The sequence below is a fragment of the Mustela nivalis genome (genome assembly GCF_964662115.1).
Source record: "Mustela nivalis genome assembly, chromosome: 7".
NCBI classification, from domain to species: domain Eukaryota; kingdom Metazoa; phylum Chordata; class Mammalia; order Carnivora; family Mustelidae; genus Mustela; species Mustela nivalis.
Genome location: NC_139026.1, coordinates 24,143,688 through 24,160,427, shown reverse-complemented (window position 1 = coordinate 24,160,427; position 16,740 = coordinate 24,143,688). Strand labels below are relative to the sequence as shown.

General features: G+C 37.9%; 1 protein-coding gene and 1 long non-coding RNA gene across 3 annotated transcripts in view; one reads left to right on the top strand and one right to left on the bottom strand.

Moving 5' to 3' along the window:
• Positions 1 to 16,740, bottom strand: part of NTN4 (netrin 4) — a 113,660-nt gene that overhangs the window by 14,741 nt on the left and 82,179 nt on the right. Inside the window, exons 6-7 of one of the 2 annotated variants that reach the window (XM_082739298.1) lie at positions 3,516 to 3,729; positions 3,055 to 3,170 (exon numbers count right to left, since the gene is read on the bottom strand). In XM_082739298.1, coding sequence (XP_082595424.1) covers positions 3,055 to 3,170; positions 3,516 to 3,729 — 330 coding nt within the window. The remainder of the gene's footprint in view (positions 1 to 3,054; positions 3,171 to 3,515; positions 3,730 to 16,740) is intronic. The other variant, XM_082739299.1, reaches the window with a different exon arrangement.
• The window catches only part of LOC309869003, an 89,393-nt gene that overhangs the window by 29,550 nt on the left and 43,103 nt on the right, over positions 1 to 16,740 (top strand). The window lies entirely within an intron of this gene.

Genomic DNA, 16,740 nt, shown 5'->3' with positions numbered 1-16,740 from the left:
AAAAGTATGCCCCTCCTGGCCACTTATCATCTCCTCCCTGCTTTATTTCTCTATTGTATTAGACAACATGCCACTAAATATTTTACTTATTTATTAGTTGTCTTCTAAGAAGACAAGAATGTAGGCTCCTTGGAGCCTGGGTTTTTGTTTTTTTTTTTTAATCTGTTCTGTTCTCTTAATGTATTTACAGTACTGGCATACATTATGGGTATTCGATAAATATTTGTGGGGTAGATGAATGAATTTATAAGGAATCACTAATTAGTGAGAAAATGACAAAATTGGAAATACACAGAGAAAGAGACCTAAATAACGAAGAAAGTGTGAAAAATTACTAAAACTGTTAGTAATCAGAAAAATACAATTTAAAATGGCGAGGTCCCAGTCCATAATCATCAGATTGGCAAAAGTTGAGAGATTTGGTAATGTTAACTGCAGAAGCCCAAAAATATTAAATGAGTTGAGAATTGCGTCAGCATTAGTGAGGTAGAATAGTGCTTGGTCCCTTGTGTGTGCTATATAAAAATTTGTTAAACAGGGGCGCCTGGGTGGCTCAGTGGGTTAAGCCTCTGCCTTCAGCTCGGGTCATGATCCCAGAGTCCTGGGATGGAGCCCCACATCGGCCTCTCTGCTCAGCAGGGAGCCTGCTTCCTCCTCTCTCTCTGCCTGCCTCTCTGCCTACTTGTGATCTCTCTGTGTCAAATAAATAAATAAAATCTTTAAAAAAATTTTTGTTAAATAAATACAAAGTATCAGTGAGGATATGAAGCAACAGGATGTCATACTTTGCTGGTAGAATGCAAATCTGTATAACCACTTTGGAGATCTATTTGGCAATATTGGTAAATTTGATAAAAAAGCACACTTGTGACCCAATAGCGGCTGGGTTATGCCCTAGGAGAAGGATCAACAAACATTTTCTATAAAGGGATAGATAATAAATGTGTTGGGATTTACAGGTTAAGAGACAAAGTTAAAGATACTATGCAGGTATTAATATTATTAACTATTTAAATGATAACTATAAACATTAGAGCAGGTATCTTGTACATTGTAGACAAACAGTCAGCAGGCCAGATTTGGTCTGAGTGCTAGTTTGCCAGTCCCTGCTCTAGTGAAACTCTTTAAATTCACCAAATCACATTTAAGAGAGCATTTGTTGGGGCCCCAGGATGGCTGGGTTGGGAGTCTGCTTGTCTCTCTCCCTCTGCTGCTCCCCCACCCTCCGGGGCTCGCTTTCTCTCAAATAAATAAATAAAATCCTTTAAAAAATTATTTTAAAAAAAGAACATTCATTGTAGCATTACATATAACAGTGGGAAATTGAAAATTAATAATATCCTAAATGGCAAACAATGAGAGGATAAAAAATGTCATATTCAAATAATAGAATGCTTAAATCTAAAAAAATACATATTCAGAGCAAAGAAAAGTTTTAAAGGCATAGGTAGGTTATTACATACATGCAATTTTAAAAACACTTTCTATTTATAGAAGTAGCAAAATAGTAAAAACATGAAAGTTAATTTAAATACCAAAATTCTGGTTAGTAGCTTTTCTGTGGAGTAAGGAAGGCTAGTAAATTTGGAGATTGGTGCAGGTCTTCAAATGTATCTATAACACTCTAAAATTTAAATAAAAATATGAAACAATTATGGCAAAACTTAAAATTTCGTAACATTAACAGGTATGTAAGTGGGTTTTCACAATACATATTTGGCATTTATGATGTTTGATAAAAAAATTTTTGGTGAACATTTCACAATACATACAAATAAGGGGTCATTATTATGTTGTACACCTAAACTAATAAGTTATATGCCAACCCACTAAAAATGTTTTTAAAAAATTTATTATTAAGTTTCCTTTGGATCATTTGGGAAGCACTTTATAACCAAATGCTTACATAAGATTTCATGCCCACATTTGTGTTTGTGTTATGGAGCAAGTTGGTGCTGAATAGAACGACTTGCCTTTCTACAAGAAAAGAATAGAGGCGGGATGAACACAGAACCCATGTATTCACACCAATATCACAGCATGCTCATCCAACAAAGAAACAGATAAACATCATAAGAAAACCGAGTCAGAGAAAAGAGTATAGAGATTTTTTAGATTTAAAGAACCATATTTATGTAGGAAAGAGTGTCTTGGCTTCAGTAAAAATCACTTTTCATATTCAAGTAATGAATTTTATTACTTGAATATTATTATTTATTATTTTTATTATTTATTATATATAATATATAATAACTTATTTTACTATACATTATTAATAATATTATTTATTCAAATAATTTTATCTTAATTTTATTGGTTTTGTTATTGGCTTATAATTAGTTTGTAAAATTATTTTTGTTTTCTAGTTGCAAAAAAAGATAAAACATAAGGAGTTCGCCTTAGCTTTGTGTATATTAAGTTATGCTAGGTCTGTAATAATCTTTTTCCTTTAAATGAATTTCTCCACTTCCAAACCTGATATATTCAATTAGCTCTCACCCCAGTAAAACAGTATGTTGTAGAGAGGGAAACAAACCAAAAATCTAATGGTTTGGGTAATGAGATTTGATATTTTTTTACTGTGGTGTTTTGCATTTTCCAGATTTTCTATACTAGTTAGAAATGTTACTCTAGGGACGCCTGGGTGGCTCAGTGGGTTAAAGCCTCTGCCTTCGGCTCAGGTCATGATCCCAAGGTCCTGGGATCGAGCCCCGCATCGGGCTCTCTGCTCAGCGGGGAGCCTGCTTCCTCCTCTCTCTCTGCCTGACTCTCTGCCTACTTGTGATCTCTGTCTGTCAAATAAATAAATAAAATATTAAAAAAAAAAAGAAATGTTACTCTAATAATCAGAAAATAAACAAAATCTTGTTAAAATACTCTTTGGCTCTCTCTAATGGTTTTATGCTTGTCGGCAGGGGTGTCACTACTTTATTAACCTCAGAACTAATGAGTTCCTTTGCTAGGATCCAAGGGTTATTTTCTAATTTGTCATGAATCACTGTTACTAGAGACTAGACCTGGAAATATGATAACTGGTTATAGCCATTGTCTCACCTGAGTGTCGAAGTGCAGAAAATCCTTGCTCATCCTCCCACTCCCAGGTTGGTTCGCTTTTATTGTGCATGGGATGGAAGTGAGGAATTTCATGATACCAGTCTATGTCTGTGCTGCTAATAAAACAGAAAATGATGAAGTTAAGGACTTTCTTAGAACTTGAATGAAATGAACATATATGTGGAGACTTAAACCTAATCGGGTACCTTCCCATCCTTTTAGTTTTCAGAAATAGTGTTTTAAGGGCCTATTATTAAGAATAATTTATTCTGCAAAATGAACCAGACCATTTCTAGAATCCTGCGAGAACAAGTTACTCTGCAATTTGACAAAGATTCTTAAAAATACGGTGCAAATACATTTTTGCTCCACTGACAGCATGTAAGATTTTCCAGATCACTATCAGATTGTCAGAAGAATCTGAATGACACACGGACAGAGCAAGAGCCATGAGCATTCACCTGCTGATGCAGTCTCCTGTGAGGGGGTCACAGCTCCCTGCGCAGTCACAGGGCCTGCAGCCATAGTCTCCGAAGCCCCAGTATCCCACCATACACCTGTCACAGTGTGGTCCTGCCACCCCAGGCTTGCAAGGGCAGTCACCATTGCTGGGGTCACAGAAGGTTACTGAGCTGAAAGGAAGGACTGCTGATCCGACTGGATGACAGGAACACACTACAACAGAGAGGACACACAAGGATCAGTGAGTAACTGGTTATCCGTGACCTGGTTTCCCTTCACCACCCAGCATACCTCTGAGGTTCCCCTGTTAGACAGTTGGTATATGCTCAGAGAATGAAAACTAATTAAATTACAGATGAGAAGATAAAATCAGGAAAGCACACTTGCTGCAAAATGAACTACATTGTTGGGGCGCCTGGGTGGCTCAGTGGGTTAAGCCTCTGCCTTGAGCTCAAGTCATGGTCCTGGGGTCCTGGGATCGAGCCCCACATCGGGCTCTCTGCTTGGTGGGGAGCCTGCTTACCCCCACCCCTCTCTCTCTCTGCCTGCCTCTCTGCCTACTTGTGATCTCTGCCTGACAAATAAATAAATAAAATCCTTTTAAAAAAATGAACTACATTATTTATTCTAAATTAGAGGGCGTTAAATATGAATGGATTTTGCTTGGGGTGTTGAGAATGAATCAGCAAAGAAGACAAAGAGGGAGTTAGGCAGAAAGGAAGATAAATCAAGAGAGTATGGTGTTCTGGAAGCCAAACAAAGTTTCAACATCAGGTAGGCCACATCAACTGTTTCAATGCTGATAGTCCCCAAAAGATGGGGATTGGGAATATATTTTTGCATTGGACAAAATGAAGAGCATTGGTATCCTTAATAGGAAAAGTTTCACTCTACTGATGAGTGGTGAACCTATCTGAAGAGAACTCAGAAGATGGGAGTAGAGGAATTTGAGCATGAGAACAGACAGTTCTTTTGAGAAGCTTTTGTATAATGGCACAGAAAACTGAAGGGGGATGTGAATGAAAGTGATGGTTTGAGGTTTTGTTTTGTTTATTTTAAAATGAGAGAAATTGCAACAGGTTTGATGTTGATGGGAATGATCCAAGAGAAAGGGAAAAATGGATCACCTGAAGAAAGCTGGGAGCATTGTTGGAGGGATAGTTAAGCATACTGGGGTAAGGCAGACAGACAGGATCTGGTGCAGACGAGAAAGTGCTGGCCTTGGGTAGGAACATGATCAGTTCATAGTAACAGGATGCAGGGCACAGCTTATGGACTCAGATGTAGGAAAGTGGATACATGCAGGAGAGCAAGCTGGGGAATTTTTCTTCTGGTTCCTTGTAGTTTCTGGATGAAATAGTAAGCAAAGTCGTCAGGCGAGAGAGATGAAGAGGGACAGTGGGAGAGTGAACGAGAGACACAGAAAATGAAGTGTCATTTCCAGGCACATGAAGGCTACACTTGAGATCAGTAGTCATGAATTTAGAGGGGTGTAGCCGAGAAGGTTCAGGTTTGAGATGGAAGAAAGCTGGATTTAATCGGCACAGTGTTATGGCTGACTATGTGCCCTCCAGATTCATATGCTAAACCTACGCTCCACTGTGATGGTATCTGGAAGTGGGAGCTTTGGGAGCTTTGGATGTGGTCTCAGGGGTGATAAGATTCGTGCCCTTCTATGGGGAAGAAAAGCGCAGTGCTCTCTTCTCTGTGAAGGACGTGACGCTACGATGAGAGGTTGGCAGTCTACAACCCAGAAGAGAGCTCTCAACAGGACCCAACTGTCCTGAAGGGTATCTAGATCTCATGGAGATTTCATGAAGCTGAAATGGTTTTAAATGAAATTACTTCAGCAAAATACGTAGTTCAATCTGATATCTACTAGGTCAGTTCTTCCTGCTAAATCTTCTCAACTGATAATACTCGAGATCTCCACTTCCTTCTTTATCCCCTTGGAAACATTTTCTATTGATCTATTCCTTTGTCATTAAAATAACAGTTTGGCTTGGGGCGTCTGGGTGGCTCAGTCGTTAAGTGTCTGCCTTTGGCTCAGGTCATGATTCCAGGGTCCTGGGATCAAGCCCCACATCAGGCTCCCTGCTCAGCAGAAGGCCTGCTTCTCCCTCTGCCTGCTGCTCCCCCTACTTGTGTATGTGCTCTCTTTCTTTCTCACTATCAAACAAATAAAATATTTAAAAAAATGGGAAAAAAACATATAATCATTTAAAAAAACAAAAAAAACAGTTTGGCTTCAATCTGGCTTCAAATCTCTACTGGCTGTGTGACTTTTGGCCGATACCTCACTTCTCATTAGCCCAGGTTCCTTGTCTTTAGAACAGAAATGACAACTGTATCTATCCTTATGCAGTTGCTATACGGGTAAAAGGAGATCATGCTTGTAGTGTATCACTACATTAGTGTTGTGTCTGACACATGGTTAATTAATAGTGAACCAACAACTTAATTCAATAAATAATTCTTATGGAGATATAGGACCTATGCTTGTTTAAGTAATGGTGCCAGTCCTTAAGGAATTCATGGTCTTGTTGGGGAAAACAGAGGAGTCAATACAACTTTCCATACACTCTGACTAGGTACTCTAAAGGAGGCCTGTGAATTCTAAGGGAGCACAGAAAAGAGATCACAGGCTGAGGGAATCACATGGGGGTTCTTTTTATTTTATTTTATTTAAATTCAATTAATTAACATTTAGTGTACTATTAGTTTGAGGTAGAGGTCAGTGATCCATCTGTCTTATATCACACCCAGTGCTCATTACATCACGTGCCCTCCTTAAGACCCTTCACCCAGTTTTCCCATCTCACCACCTCCCTCCCTCCCTTCCAGCAGCCCTCAGTTTGTTTCCTGTAGTTAAGAGTCCCTCATGGTTTTTCTCCCTCTCTGATTTCATCTTGTTTTATTTTTCCCTCTCTTCCCCTACGATCCTCTGTTTTGTTTCTTAAATTCCACCTATCAGTGAGATCATACGATAATTGTCTTTCTCTGATGGACTTATTTTGCTTAGCATAATATCCTAGGGTATTATGTGCCATCCACACTGTTGCAAATGCCAAGATCTCATTGCCAAGATTTCATTTTTGAAGGCTGAATAATATTCCTGTGTGTGTGTGTGTGTGTGTGTGTGTGTGTGTGTACATATGGCATCTCCTTTACCCATTCATCTGCTGATGGACATTTGGGCTCTTTCCATAGTTTGCCACGGTGGACATGGCTGCTATAAACATTGGGATGCAGGTGCCACTTCAGATCACTACATTTGTATGTTTGGGGCAAATATCTAGCAGTGCAATTGCTGGGTCATAGGGTATCTCTATTTTCAACTTTTTGAGGAAACGCCATGCTGTTTTCCAGAGTGGCTGCACCAGCTTACATTCCCACCAGCAGTGTAGGAGGGTTCCCCTTTCTCTGCATCCTCCCCAGCATCTGTTGTTTCCTGACTTATTAATTTTAGCCATTCTGACTAGTGTGAGGTGGTATCGCATGGTGGTTTTGGTTTGTATTTCCCTGATACCATGTGATGTTGAGCATTTTTCATGTGTCTGTTGGCCACCTGGATGTCCTCTTTGCGAAAATGTCTGTTCATGTCTTCTGTCCATTTCTTGGCTGGATTATTTGTCCCCAAAGGGTGTTGCATTTGGTAAGTTCTTTACAGATCTTGGACACTAGCCCTTTTTCTGATAAAACATTTGCAAATATCTTCTCCCATTTTATCGGTTGTCTTTTGGTTTTGTTGACTGTTTCTCTGCTGTGCAAAAGATTTTTATCTTGATGAAGTTCCAATAGTTCATTTTTGTCTTTGTTTCCCTTGCCTTTGGAGATGTGTCTAGCAAGAAGTTGCTGTGGCTGAGATTGAAGATACTGCTGCCCGTGTTCTCCTCTAGGATTTTGATGGATTCCTGTCTCACATTTAGGTCTTTCATCCATTTTTGAGTTTATTTTTCACATGGGGATTCTAAGGAAGGGGTTATTTAGATACCTGAGCTGATCCTAAAAGATGAGTAGGAGTTGGCAAGCTGAAAGGGAGGGAGAAGATAGGCGGTTGTGTATTCCAGTCTTAGATATGCTCCCCATTGCATTTATTTTAAATAATTAAAACAAAATTTAATTGTGGTAAAAGACACATACCACAAAATGTAGCTTCTTCACCACTTTTAACTGAATAGTTCATCATCACTGCATTTTATGTGTCTGCATTATACGTGGAAGATCTTCCTGCTCCCTGAAAATGTGAAGCTCTTTCGTGCCCCAGGGCCCCTTGTCATTCCCGTTTTCTTTCCCTTCTTGTCCATCTGAACCCTGACATCCTTCTTTGTCTCACTCTCTCCAGACAGTTTAGTACTCTCCCCTCTATGCTGCCTCTGCTTTTAATGTCTATTTCTATTTTGTGTGCATTATAGTCCATTATTATTATTTGTTTGGATGCCTGTTGCCCTTACTATGAGACTCTGGACTAACTGACAGGATCTTTATCTTATTATTTTTATTTTCCAGTCTCCAGAACAGTGTCTGGTGGATAGTAGATGCCCATGTCATCACTTGTGAAACTGACCTGAAGGACATTCCAGGCTTTGGGGATCATGTGTGAAAGGGCATGGCCTCTTTGGGGAGTGTGAGAATTTTAGAACGTACATTGAGTGGAAGACTGTTGAGGTTGATGAGGCAGGAAAAAAAAGCATAGAATTAGGGTTGTAGCCAAACTGTAGAAGGGCTGAACCCAAGAAGCTAAATTTTGTGCTGTGGGAATAAAAAGCCATAGGAAATAACACTTCAAAAAAAAAAAAGCAGAATTATGACATGGTTACAACTTAATTTTGAAGATGCTTTTGTGGCATTGCATGAAACAGACTAGAGTAGGGAGAAACTGATGGCAGGGAAACAAAAGAAATCAGAGAAAACAAGGAACTGGACTAAGAGTAGATCTGGAACAGGAGGAAAGGTTGAAATGATAGGACTTGGAGGACATCAGGATGAGGAGGAAGAAGGCGCTGTTAAGAGACAAACAAATTGAAGTTTTTCACATTTCTAGTTTATGAAAGTGAATGATGAATATTTCTCTTAAGCTAGCAAGGCACTGTTGCTTTGTTATTTGTTTTTAATTAATTAATTAACTAGGAAATAATTTGGAGAATTATATAATATGTCACACAAAATGTATCAAAGTGCTATGTGGAGACATTAAATGAAATCGCATAATCCAACACAAACATTTCATCATTTTGAGAAGACTAAATCAATATTTACTGCAATATTCAGTTCTAAGTCAGCTTCGTTCTTGACAGCAGATAGGGGAGCCAGATGAAAGAGGTCTTGGATTTCCCGCTATTGTAATATATAGTTTCCCATTGCCACCATTATCTTTTACTCTAATAGAAAATTCAGACCTTTCTAGGATTTGACCTCTCTGTACTACCATATACTTTAAAACCTACACACATCTCAGGAATGGCCAGAGAAGAATGTGATTCTATCACATGTGCTGGTGGATTTCTGTCAGTGTGACTTTTTACATAATTACAAGATAAAAATACCACTTGGAAACTATGCAGAACTAGCTCCAGGCAGACAGCACTGACACTTTTCATGACATACTTTTAAAAACTGCACACCAAGGCTTGCCTTGCATACCTCTCTCCTTAAGTTTGTGGAACAGTCAATATCTGACACACATAATCTGCATTTCTTATATTCTTCTTGCTTGGGGGGAAAAAAAGGTCTGCCTAGATTCTGGTTCAGGTTCTGATTCTCCAACATATACTTCTTGCTGATTGTTGATTCTTTTTATTTTTATTTTTTATAAACATATATTTTTATCCCCGGGGGTAAGGTCTGTGAATTGCCATGTTTACACACTTCACAGCACTCACCTTAGCACACACATACTCTCCCCAATGTCCATAGCCCCACCCCCCTCCTACACTCCCTCCTCCCAGCAACCCTCAGTTTGTTTTGTGAGATTAAGAGTCACTTATGGTTTGTCTCCCTCCCAATCCCATCTTGTTTCATTTATTCTTCTTCTACCCCCTTAACCCCCCATGTTGCATCTCCACTTCCTCATATCAGGGAGATCATATGATAGTTGTCTTTCTCCGATTGACTTATTTCACTAAGCATGATACCCTCTAGTTCCAGCTGATTGTTGATTCTAAAGTGCAACCTAAGCACCTGGCTTTTTACATATTCATTACAATGAATGCCAAAGTTGCAACCCAGTGGAATGACATAAATCATTGACATAACTTTGTCTTTTTGTTGCACGATAATAGTAAAGATCGAACTATTATCATATACTATCATTCTGAACTTAATTATTTTTTATTATTAATTTTTGGTAAAGCTATGGTGCACTGTCTTTAAAAGCCAAAATGGTGCTTTGAGTGGCAGCCAGATATATTTCAAAGCTATGTGGCCTCCCTAGGTATTAAGTGATTCATTATTGGAATTATTATCACCCATCCCAAGCCCCTGCCCGAAACCATTTGTCCATTGTAGTTCTCTCAACCAAATTAGCAGAATAAAATTATTTGAAAATGTCACTTTAAATTCCTTAATATTATCACAAGATCTCTTTAACAACACAAACAGCTAATTTTAAATGGTACATTGTGTACTGATGTCTCCTGTTATAAGAAACACTAAAATAATACAAAATATTCAAAACAGGTGAGATGAAGGAAAGTAAATGGGTACTTTTACAAACGATTTCACAACACATTCCCTTCCGTAATAAATATATAATTGCTACATATATTCAAATTTTATTTACAGATACATGTTTTCAGCTATCTGTATATTGTGTGAAACACTGTCCCTCTATAGGCATTTACAGAAAAGAGTTAAGATGTGGGGCTGTTCTGGAGTGTCTTCTACCAGGAAACATACCGTTCGTAAAATAATGGTCGAACACATCTTTAAATAACCTTGTTTATCTAAAATTAATTGACATTTTTTGAAATTAATTGTTTCAATTACAATACGGCTTGTTCAGAAATTGCCTGTAAGACAGGCAATAAAATAGAAAGAGAACATAGGAAGGGCACCAACCTAAAAGTCAGCCTAGGTGAATTAAAATTCTGGTTATGAAGCTTGGTCTTTGTAAGAGTTTGTGAAATTAAACTCCTCATTTCAGTTTTTCTTATTGATGGATTAAGTGTAATAATACCTATGCCATTAGGGTTTCTGTGGGAGGACTGAATAAGATATTGTATATAGTTAGCAATGTATCAGTAATTAGTAGCACCAAAAGCTCAGAGAGTAACTGTTACTATTATCTGACTGACCCATATTAATTAAAACAATTTTTTTTATTAAGTAATATCTATGCCCAACATGGGGGCTCAAACTCATGACCCTGAGATCAAGAGTTGCATACTCTACCGACCGAGCCAGCCAGACACTCCAACGTATTTTTTAAAAGTCCACCATTCATTCATTCATTAATTCAGTCACACCTTTGCCAAGGAGTTTCTGAACTTTAGTGTTAACATGAACTACGCCAGAGGCTTAAGATATAAAGAAGAATGTGGAGTCATAACTAACTCTTCAGTGAATGAAGAGAGATATGAAATACCTAATTACAGACAGTAAATGTTATAACCGAGGTAGCCCGGGGTGCATGGGGACACAGAGGAAAGAGGAATAACTGTCTTATTGCAGATATGAGTTGTTACTTATTTATTTATTTTTATTCTTTATTCTTTTAATTTCTATCTTTTCATTTATTTTTTTTTTTAAAACAATTTTAACCATTTGGTTTCCAAAATAGGCTGAAATTCTTCACTTTGCCCCTGGGAGGAATTTGGTGGCAAACAGCTTTCTTGACTACTTTGTCTTAGAGAATTAGGTTAATCTCCTAACTGCATGTTCTTTTCTTTAGATCAAATACATTCCATCTGCTCTTACTCCCCTTTTGGGGATGAGAGTATACTGAAGACAAGTAGGGTATGATCTATGATCCTGTTGTTTATAGGGAGATATCCCACCACATAATCTAGGACAAGAGTCACTGCTGTCAACCTACGTGAACATAGTAAGTATGTAAACAGGAATACAGAATGGTCAGGGACATAATGGGAGAGTTATGGCTTCCTTTATTCTGAGGGGGTTGTTAAAGCTTTTGGTGGTGGAGTCAAAGGAAACCATTGCTGCCTTTTCTCTTTATCTTCACCTTCACCCAAACTCTGAGTCGTTTGCACACCTTTCATTCAGAGTGATCTGCGATGCCGAGCCTACTATTGAAACACCCAGTTGAGTTCAGCATCTTGTTCCTTTTAAAAATCACCAGGACTCCTTAGTATTACCTGATGGCTGTAGCTTTTGCTGTTTTGTTAGTAAAGGCAACACTGGGAGCAACACACCCTGGAAGTATTTGCTCCTGATTTAGCCTTTCTAAAAACAGAATTCAAAGTTCAAGGCCTTTAGCTGGGAAAGCAGCAGCTTGTCAAGGCCTTTCACTGCTGCCCTGTGGCCCCTCCTTCCGCAGAGCTTCCCAGCCTCCCACCACTGTCTTCCCCTGAAAAGGCCAAGGCCCTATAAGATTTCTGATGGGGGATTTTAAATATCAAAGCCATTTCAAGAGCTTCCCCCTGAGGTTCTTAAAATTGGAGTTAAAGGCAATGACTGAGATGCAGCTCTAAACAGAAAAGAGACAGTATGATCTATTATAACTGTATCAATTGTGAAGTTAAATGTTAGATAAAATAAAGTCTTCTGTCTTTTTTAGTACTATTTTCTCCTTTCCTTCTGCTATCGATTATCTCTGCTAGTGGATGAACAACTATGGAAAAATAAAGAAAAAATTGTAAACAAAGGCAGTTGTCAAAGGCAATATGGTTTACCCCTTTACTCTCCTAGGGAACATTTTTATTCATCCTTTAAATATAATCACATCATGTTCAAAGATAGGGCCACAATATTCAAGATAAATGTTAATTTCAAATAAAATTATGCAAGAATAAATCTAATAAGAAAATAAACTAAATGAAGATTTGCCTTTCACTTACTGAAATACAATGTCTCGAGTTACTGTACATCCCATGCTGAAGGAGATCAGTATATGCATAAGTCTAGTCATTTGTGCCCCTATTAAATGCTTTTAAAAATAAATGTATTTAAGTATATTTCCCATCTTTTCTATGAACTTTAAATGAGTAATGCAAATGAATACAAAAGCCATACCCTTTATTTTTGAAGCTTTACTATGACCACCGCTCAGACCCTTCGTTTGATTTCTGTATTCTTCCTGTTTACAAATTGTAACTGAGCCAGTTCCTATTTATTCCTGGGTATATCTAAAAAAATTTAGATAGCTAAATAGCCAATTTCATATTCCTGGGTTGCTACTCCATTTAAAGCTGAAGAAGAATTTGTACTTTTGAGTGTGCAAATTCTGTTACAGGAAAACTTTTAAGTATAATTTTAGATACTGTATTTAGCTCGGGGGAATTTGGTTACATCAAACACCTTTATCTTTTTGTTGAAGAAAGGCTCCTGTAATTCCTGTTCCATGCAAGGCATCATTTACGCAGGCACCTAGTCAGGACCCTGGTCATCCCCAACTCCTTCTTCCTTTGGATAAAGAATCCCTATTGACCTCATCCGTCCTCTTCTTTGAACTGATGTGGTTCATCCCTGCTTCTAATCTATCATGGTACCTTTTTCTTCATAGCAAGTATTTCAGTTTTGTTTTGTTTTTTAAAAGATTTTGTTTTCAAGTAATCACTACACCCAATGTGGGGCTTGAACTCACAACCCCAAACTCAAAAGAGTCACATGCTCCACTGACTGAGTCAGCTGCCCCTACAGTTTTTAATTACGTATTTACGTGGAAAAATTTATTTACAGTCTGTTTCCATGGAGTTAGGGACTCTGTTTTGTTGTATACACAGTGAATACAATAGGCCTGCTACAAGGTAAATACTGTGTAAAGCTGTGGTGAGTTTTAAAAAATGAAAAAAAAATGGATAAATTATTATCACTTAATAAATATTTCTTAATGGTTGATGGTCTTCTGGCCCCCGGTGTAATCTCTTTATGATTTTTACCTCCCTGCTGGCTCCATACTACACTGTGAAGGCCTAGAAGGTAGAAACCACATCTACCTAGGACCACACTGACCCATTTTAGGGACTCTCTCAATCTTTGTTGAATGAATGCTCCTCTGAATGAGTGATAAGCATGAAATATGTGTTGATGAACCTTCTGAAAGGCTTGTATTCTTTCTTTTATAGCTTTTTAGCATTTTAGCACCACAGAATTGCAATCTCAAGACATTAGAAACAGAGCAAACAAACACACGCACAACAGAAACAACAACAGAAAATTGAAATGGTGAAATAGAATGTTATCCTGAGTTTTCCCCATGCGAGACTGCTCCCTACATTTAATGCTTCACTCAGTCGAGTTTTATTATTTATTATTTGTGATAAAAGTTCTTTATTCTAACTCTGTAGGAGACATTCCCCACCCACAAATGCTTTTCACTGGCAGTGCAATTTTTTTTTTTTCACATTAATCAATCTTTTTCCCTCACTTTCACCCAATTACATCTAATTACAGCTCTTTGTTCTAGGGAAGTAAATTATGTTTTGCCACTCCCTATGTCCCCTAACAGCTTTTGACTGTGTGAAGAAAGTTGTTGTGTTCTTCCTGAGCAGTTTCCTAGTTAAGTTGAGAATATTCAGCCTCTTTCATATTTATTCATTAGTGTCTCTCTTCATGTTTTGTTGGCCTATGTGGAACCCTCCTCTGTTGTCTACATCTTTCTTATACTAAGATTCTTTAAGATAAATGCAGCTTTTTTTTTTTTTTAACATTTGTATCTATTTGTTTGGCAGACAGAGATCACAAGTAGATCTCTAGATCACAAGAGAGAGAGGAGGAAGCTGGCTCCCTGCCGAGCAGAGAGCCGGATGCGGGGCTGGATCCCAGGACCCTGGGATCACGACCTGAGCCAAAGGCAGAGACTTAAACCCACTGAGCCATCCAGGTGCCCCATAAATGCAGCTTTTTAAGTTCAAACTTTACATGGCTACTCATCAGGAAGCAGGGTCTTATTCAAAACCCAAGTCTAGGTTCCTTTGAAAAATTATTTTTGGTTCTGAGGCACCTGGGTGGCTCAGTGGGTTAAAGCCTCTGCCTTGGGCTCAGGTCATGATCCCAGGGTCCTGGAAACCAGCCCCGCATCGGGCTCTCTGCTCAGTGGGGAGCCTGCTTCCTCCTCTCTCTCTCTCTCTCTGCCTGCCTCTCTGTCTACTTGTGATCTGTCTGTCAAATAAATAAAATCTTTAAAAAGTCTTTTTTGTTCTAATACACATAACTGATTATTTCTGCATTTTAAGATTCATTTTGTTTTCATCAGCCAGAACACAGTGTAGAATCAAGTTTTTTAGATCTTTGTATGTCTTTGGATCAGTCTTCAGGGTCAAAGAAACCTGGGTTCAAATTCCAGCCCTGTTTCAGACCAGCTGTGTGAACCTGGGCAAATTAAATAGTTAATTTAAGCCTCAGTGTCCTCATTTGTAAAATATAAAAAATACTGCCTAACTCCTAAAGATTGCTAAATGACATGGCTTATGTAAATTGCTCAGCCACAGTGTCTGGCCCATAGTAGTCATTCATAAATGTTACTTCTCTTCTTTATAGTCTATTTAATTTTGTCCAGAATTTCTGAGAGTTTTGATATATTATAATTATTTATTGATTATTTATTGCTTGTCCTCATCAAATGCAGAATGGCATATTATTTATTTATTCAATGAATTACACGTTCTGTTTTAGAGAGATGTTAGAGAATTTTGTGACCTCTCCCACTTCTCTTCCCAAATGTGACTGACTTTTATTATTTATCAGTTCATAAAATTTCTCCTTTTGGGGGAAGGTGGTTTTAATTTATATCATTTGACCTTTTTAAAGGATAGTCCTAGTATGATTACTACATTATGATATACGAATTGTTTCTGTCTCTCTCAGTTCTTAATCCTCTGGTTTTATACCCTAGATTTTTTAAAAGCTGAGATTAAAGTTTCTCAGCTATTATTGCCAAGTGACTGGTTCTATTTACAGTTTGCTTTTCAGAAACTGTTACTTTATACTGATTCTATGCTGAAATCATTGCTTTTAGCATAAAACAAGGATGTCTGTGTTGTTTATAAGACATAAAACAGATTTGTGCTTTGTGGAAACTATATTTTGAAAGAAAAAGCCCACTAAGCTGCTATAAGGAAGACATTTTAATGACCCTTGGGAAAACGTCCTTTTCTGATATGGGCTGGAACATAGGTACATGGAACATAGGTAAAAAGTGGGAAGCATCATGGCTTTACCTAAATGTGTTGTTGTGGTAAGGTATTATGGATTTAATTAATTTCAAAATTTTACTTCTGGGGGAATTTAAAGGGAAGGAATAACCATCCTAAAAGTAGAATGAAGTAATTATTAGCTAGAGGTACAAACAAGTGGAGAAACACAGAGATTCTTCTTGGGACCATGATGAGAAGGTGATATTTGTGTTTACTGTGAAGGATGGAAAGACAGTCTGCAGCAAGACAGTCACCCATTGTAGGCACTGTGTTTCCATCAGCTGAGCAGTTTTCACCTAAGATAGAAAGAAGAAAAGAAGAAGAAAAGCAAGAAGAAAAAAAAGGAGATAGATTTGGATGGATGATAAAGTTCTTTACAAAGATAGCTCACTAGGCAGGGTAATGTAACCAAGTAACAAAACAGTATCTTGGTAAACACTTGGTTTGGGTTTTAGGGCAGAAGGACCAAGTTTATTTTTATTCACTCCCTGCTGAAAGGCAATTGACTACATTTATTTTGGCCCACCGGTTTGGCCCACCGGGGAGGAAGGAAGGGCATGTCGGTTTTTTAAGAAGTTGTTTACTTTGACAGGGAATAAATCCTGCTTTCTTTGCCATTTGCTGATTTTTCTTTAAATATGGAGAGAGACTATGCAATAGTTAAAAATACGTCACAACACAAAAGTCAATAAATTTATGGTAAAGAGCTAACTGGCTCTTTCCTAAAAAAGAAAGTAAATTCTATTCTATAAAGCATTTCTTCCAATATCTATTTCAGACCATGTGTTCTATTGAAGCATGAGAAATTTTCTGTAGAGAAATGTCATAGAATAGCTGTCAATATTCCACAGCCAATTTTCAATGAATCTAACATTTAAGTTATTCTTTGGTGTCAAAATGTGGTGGGGGG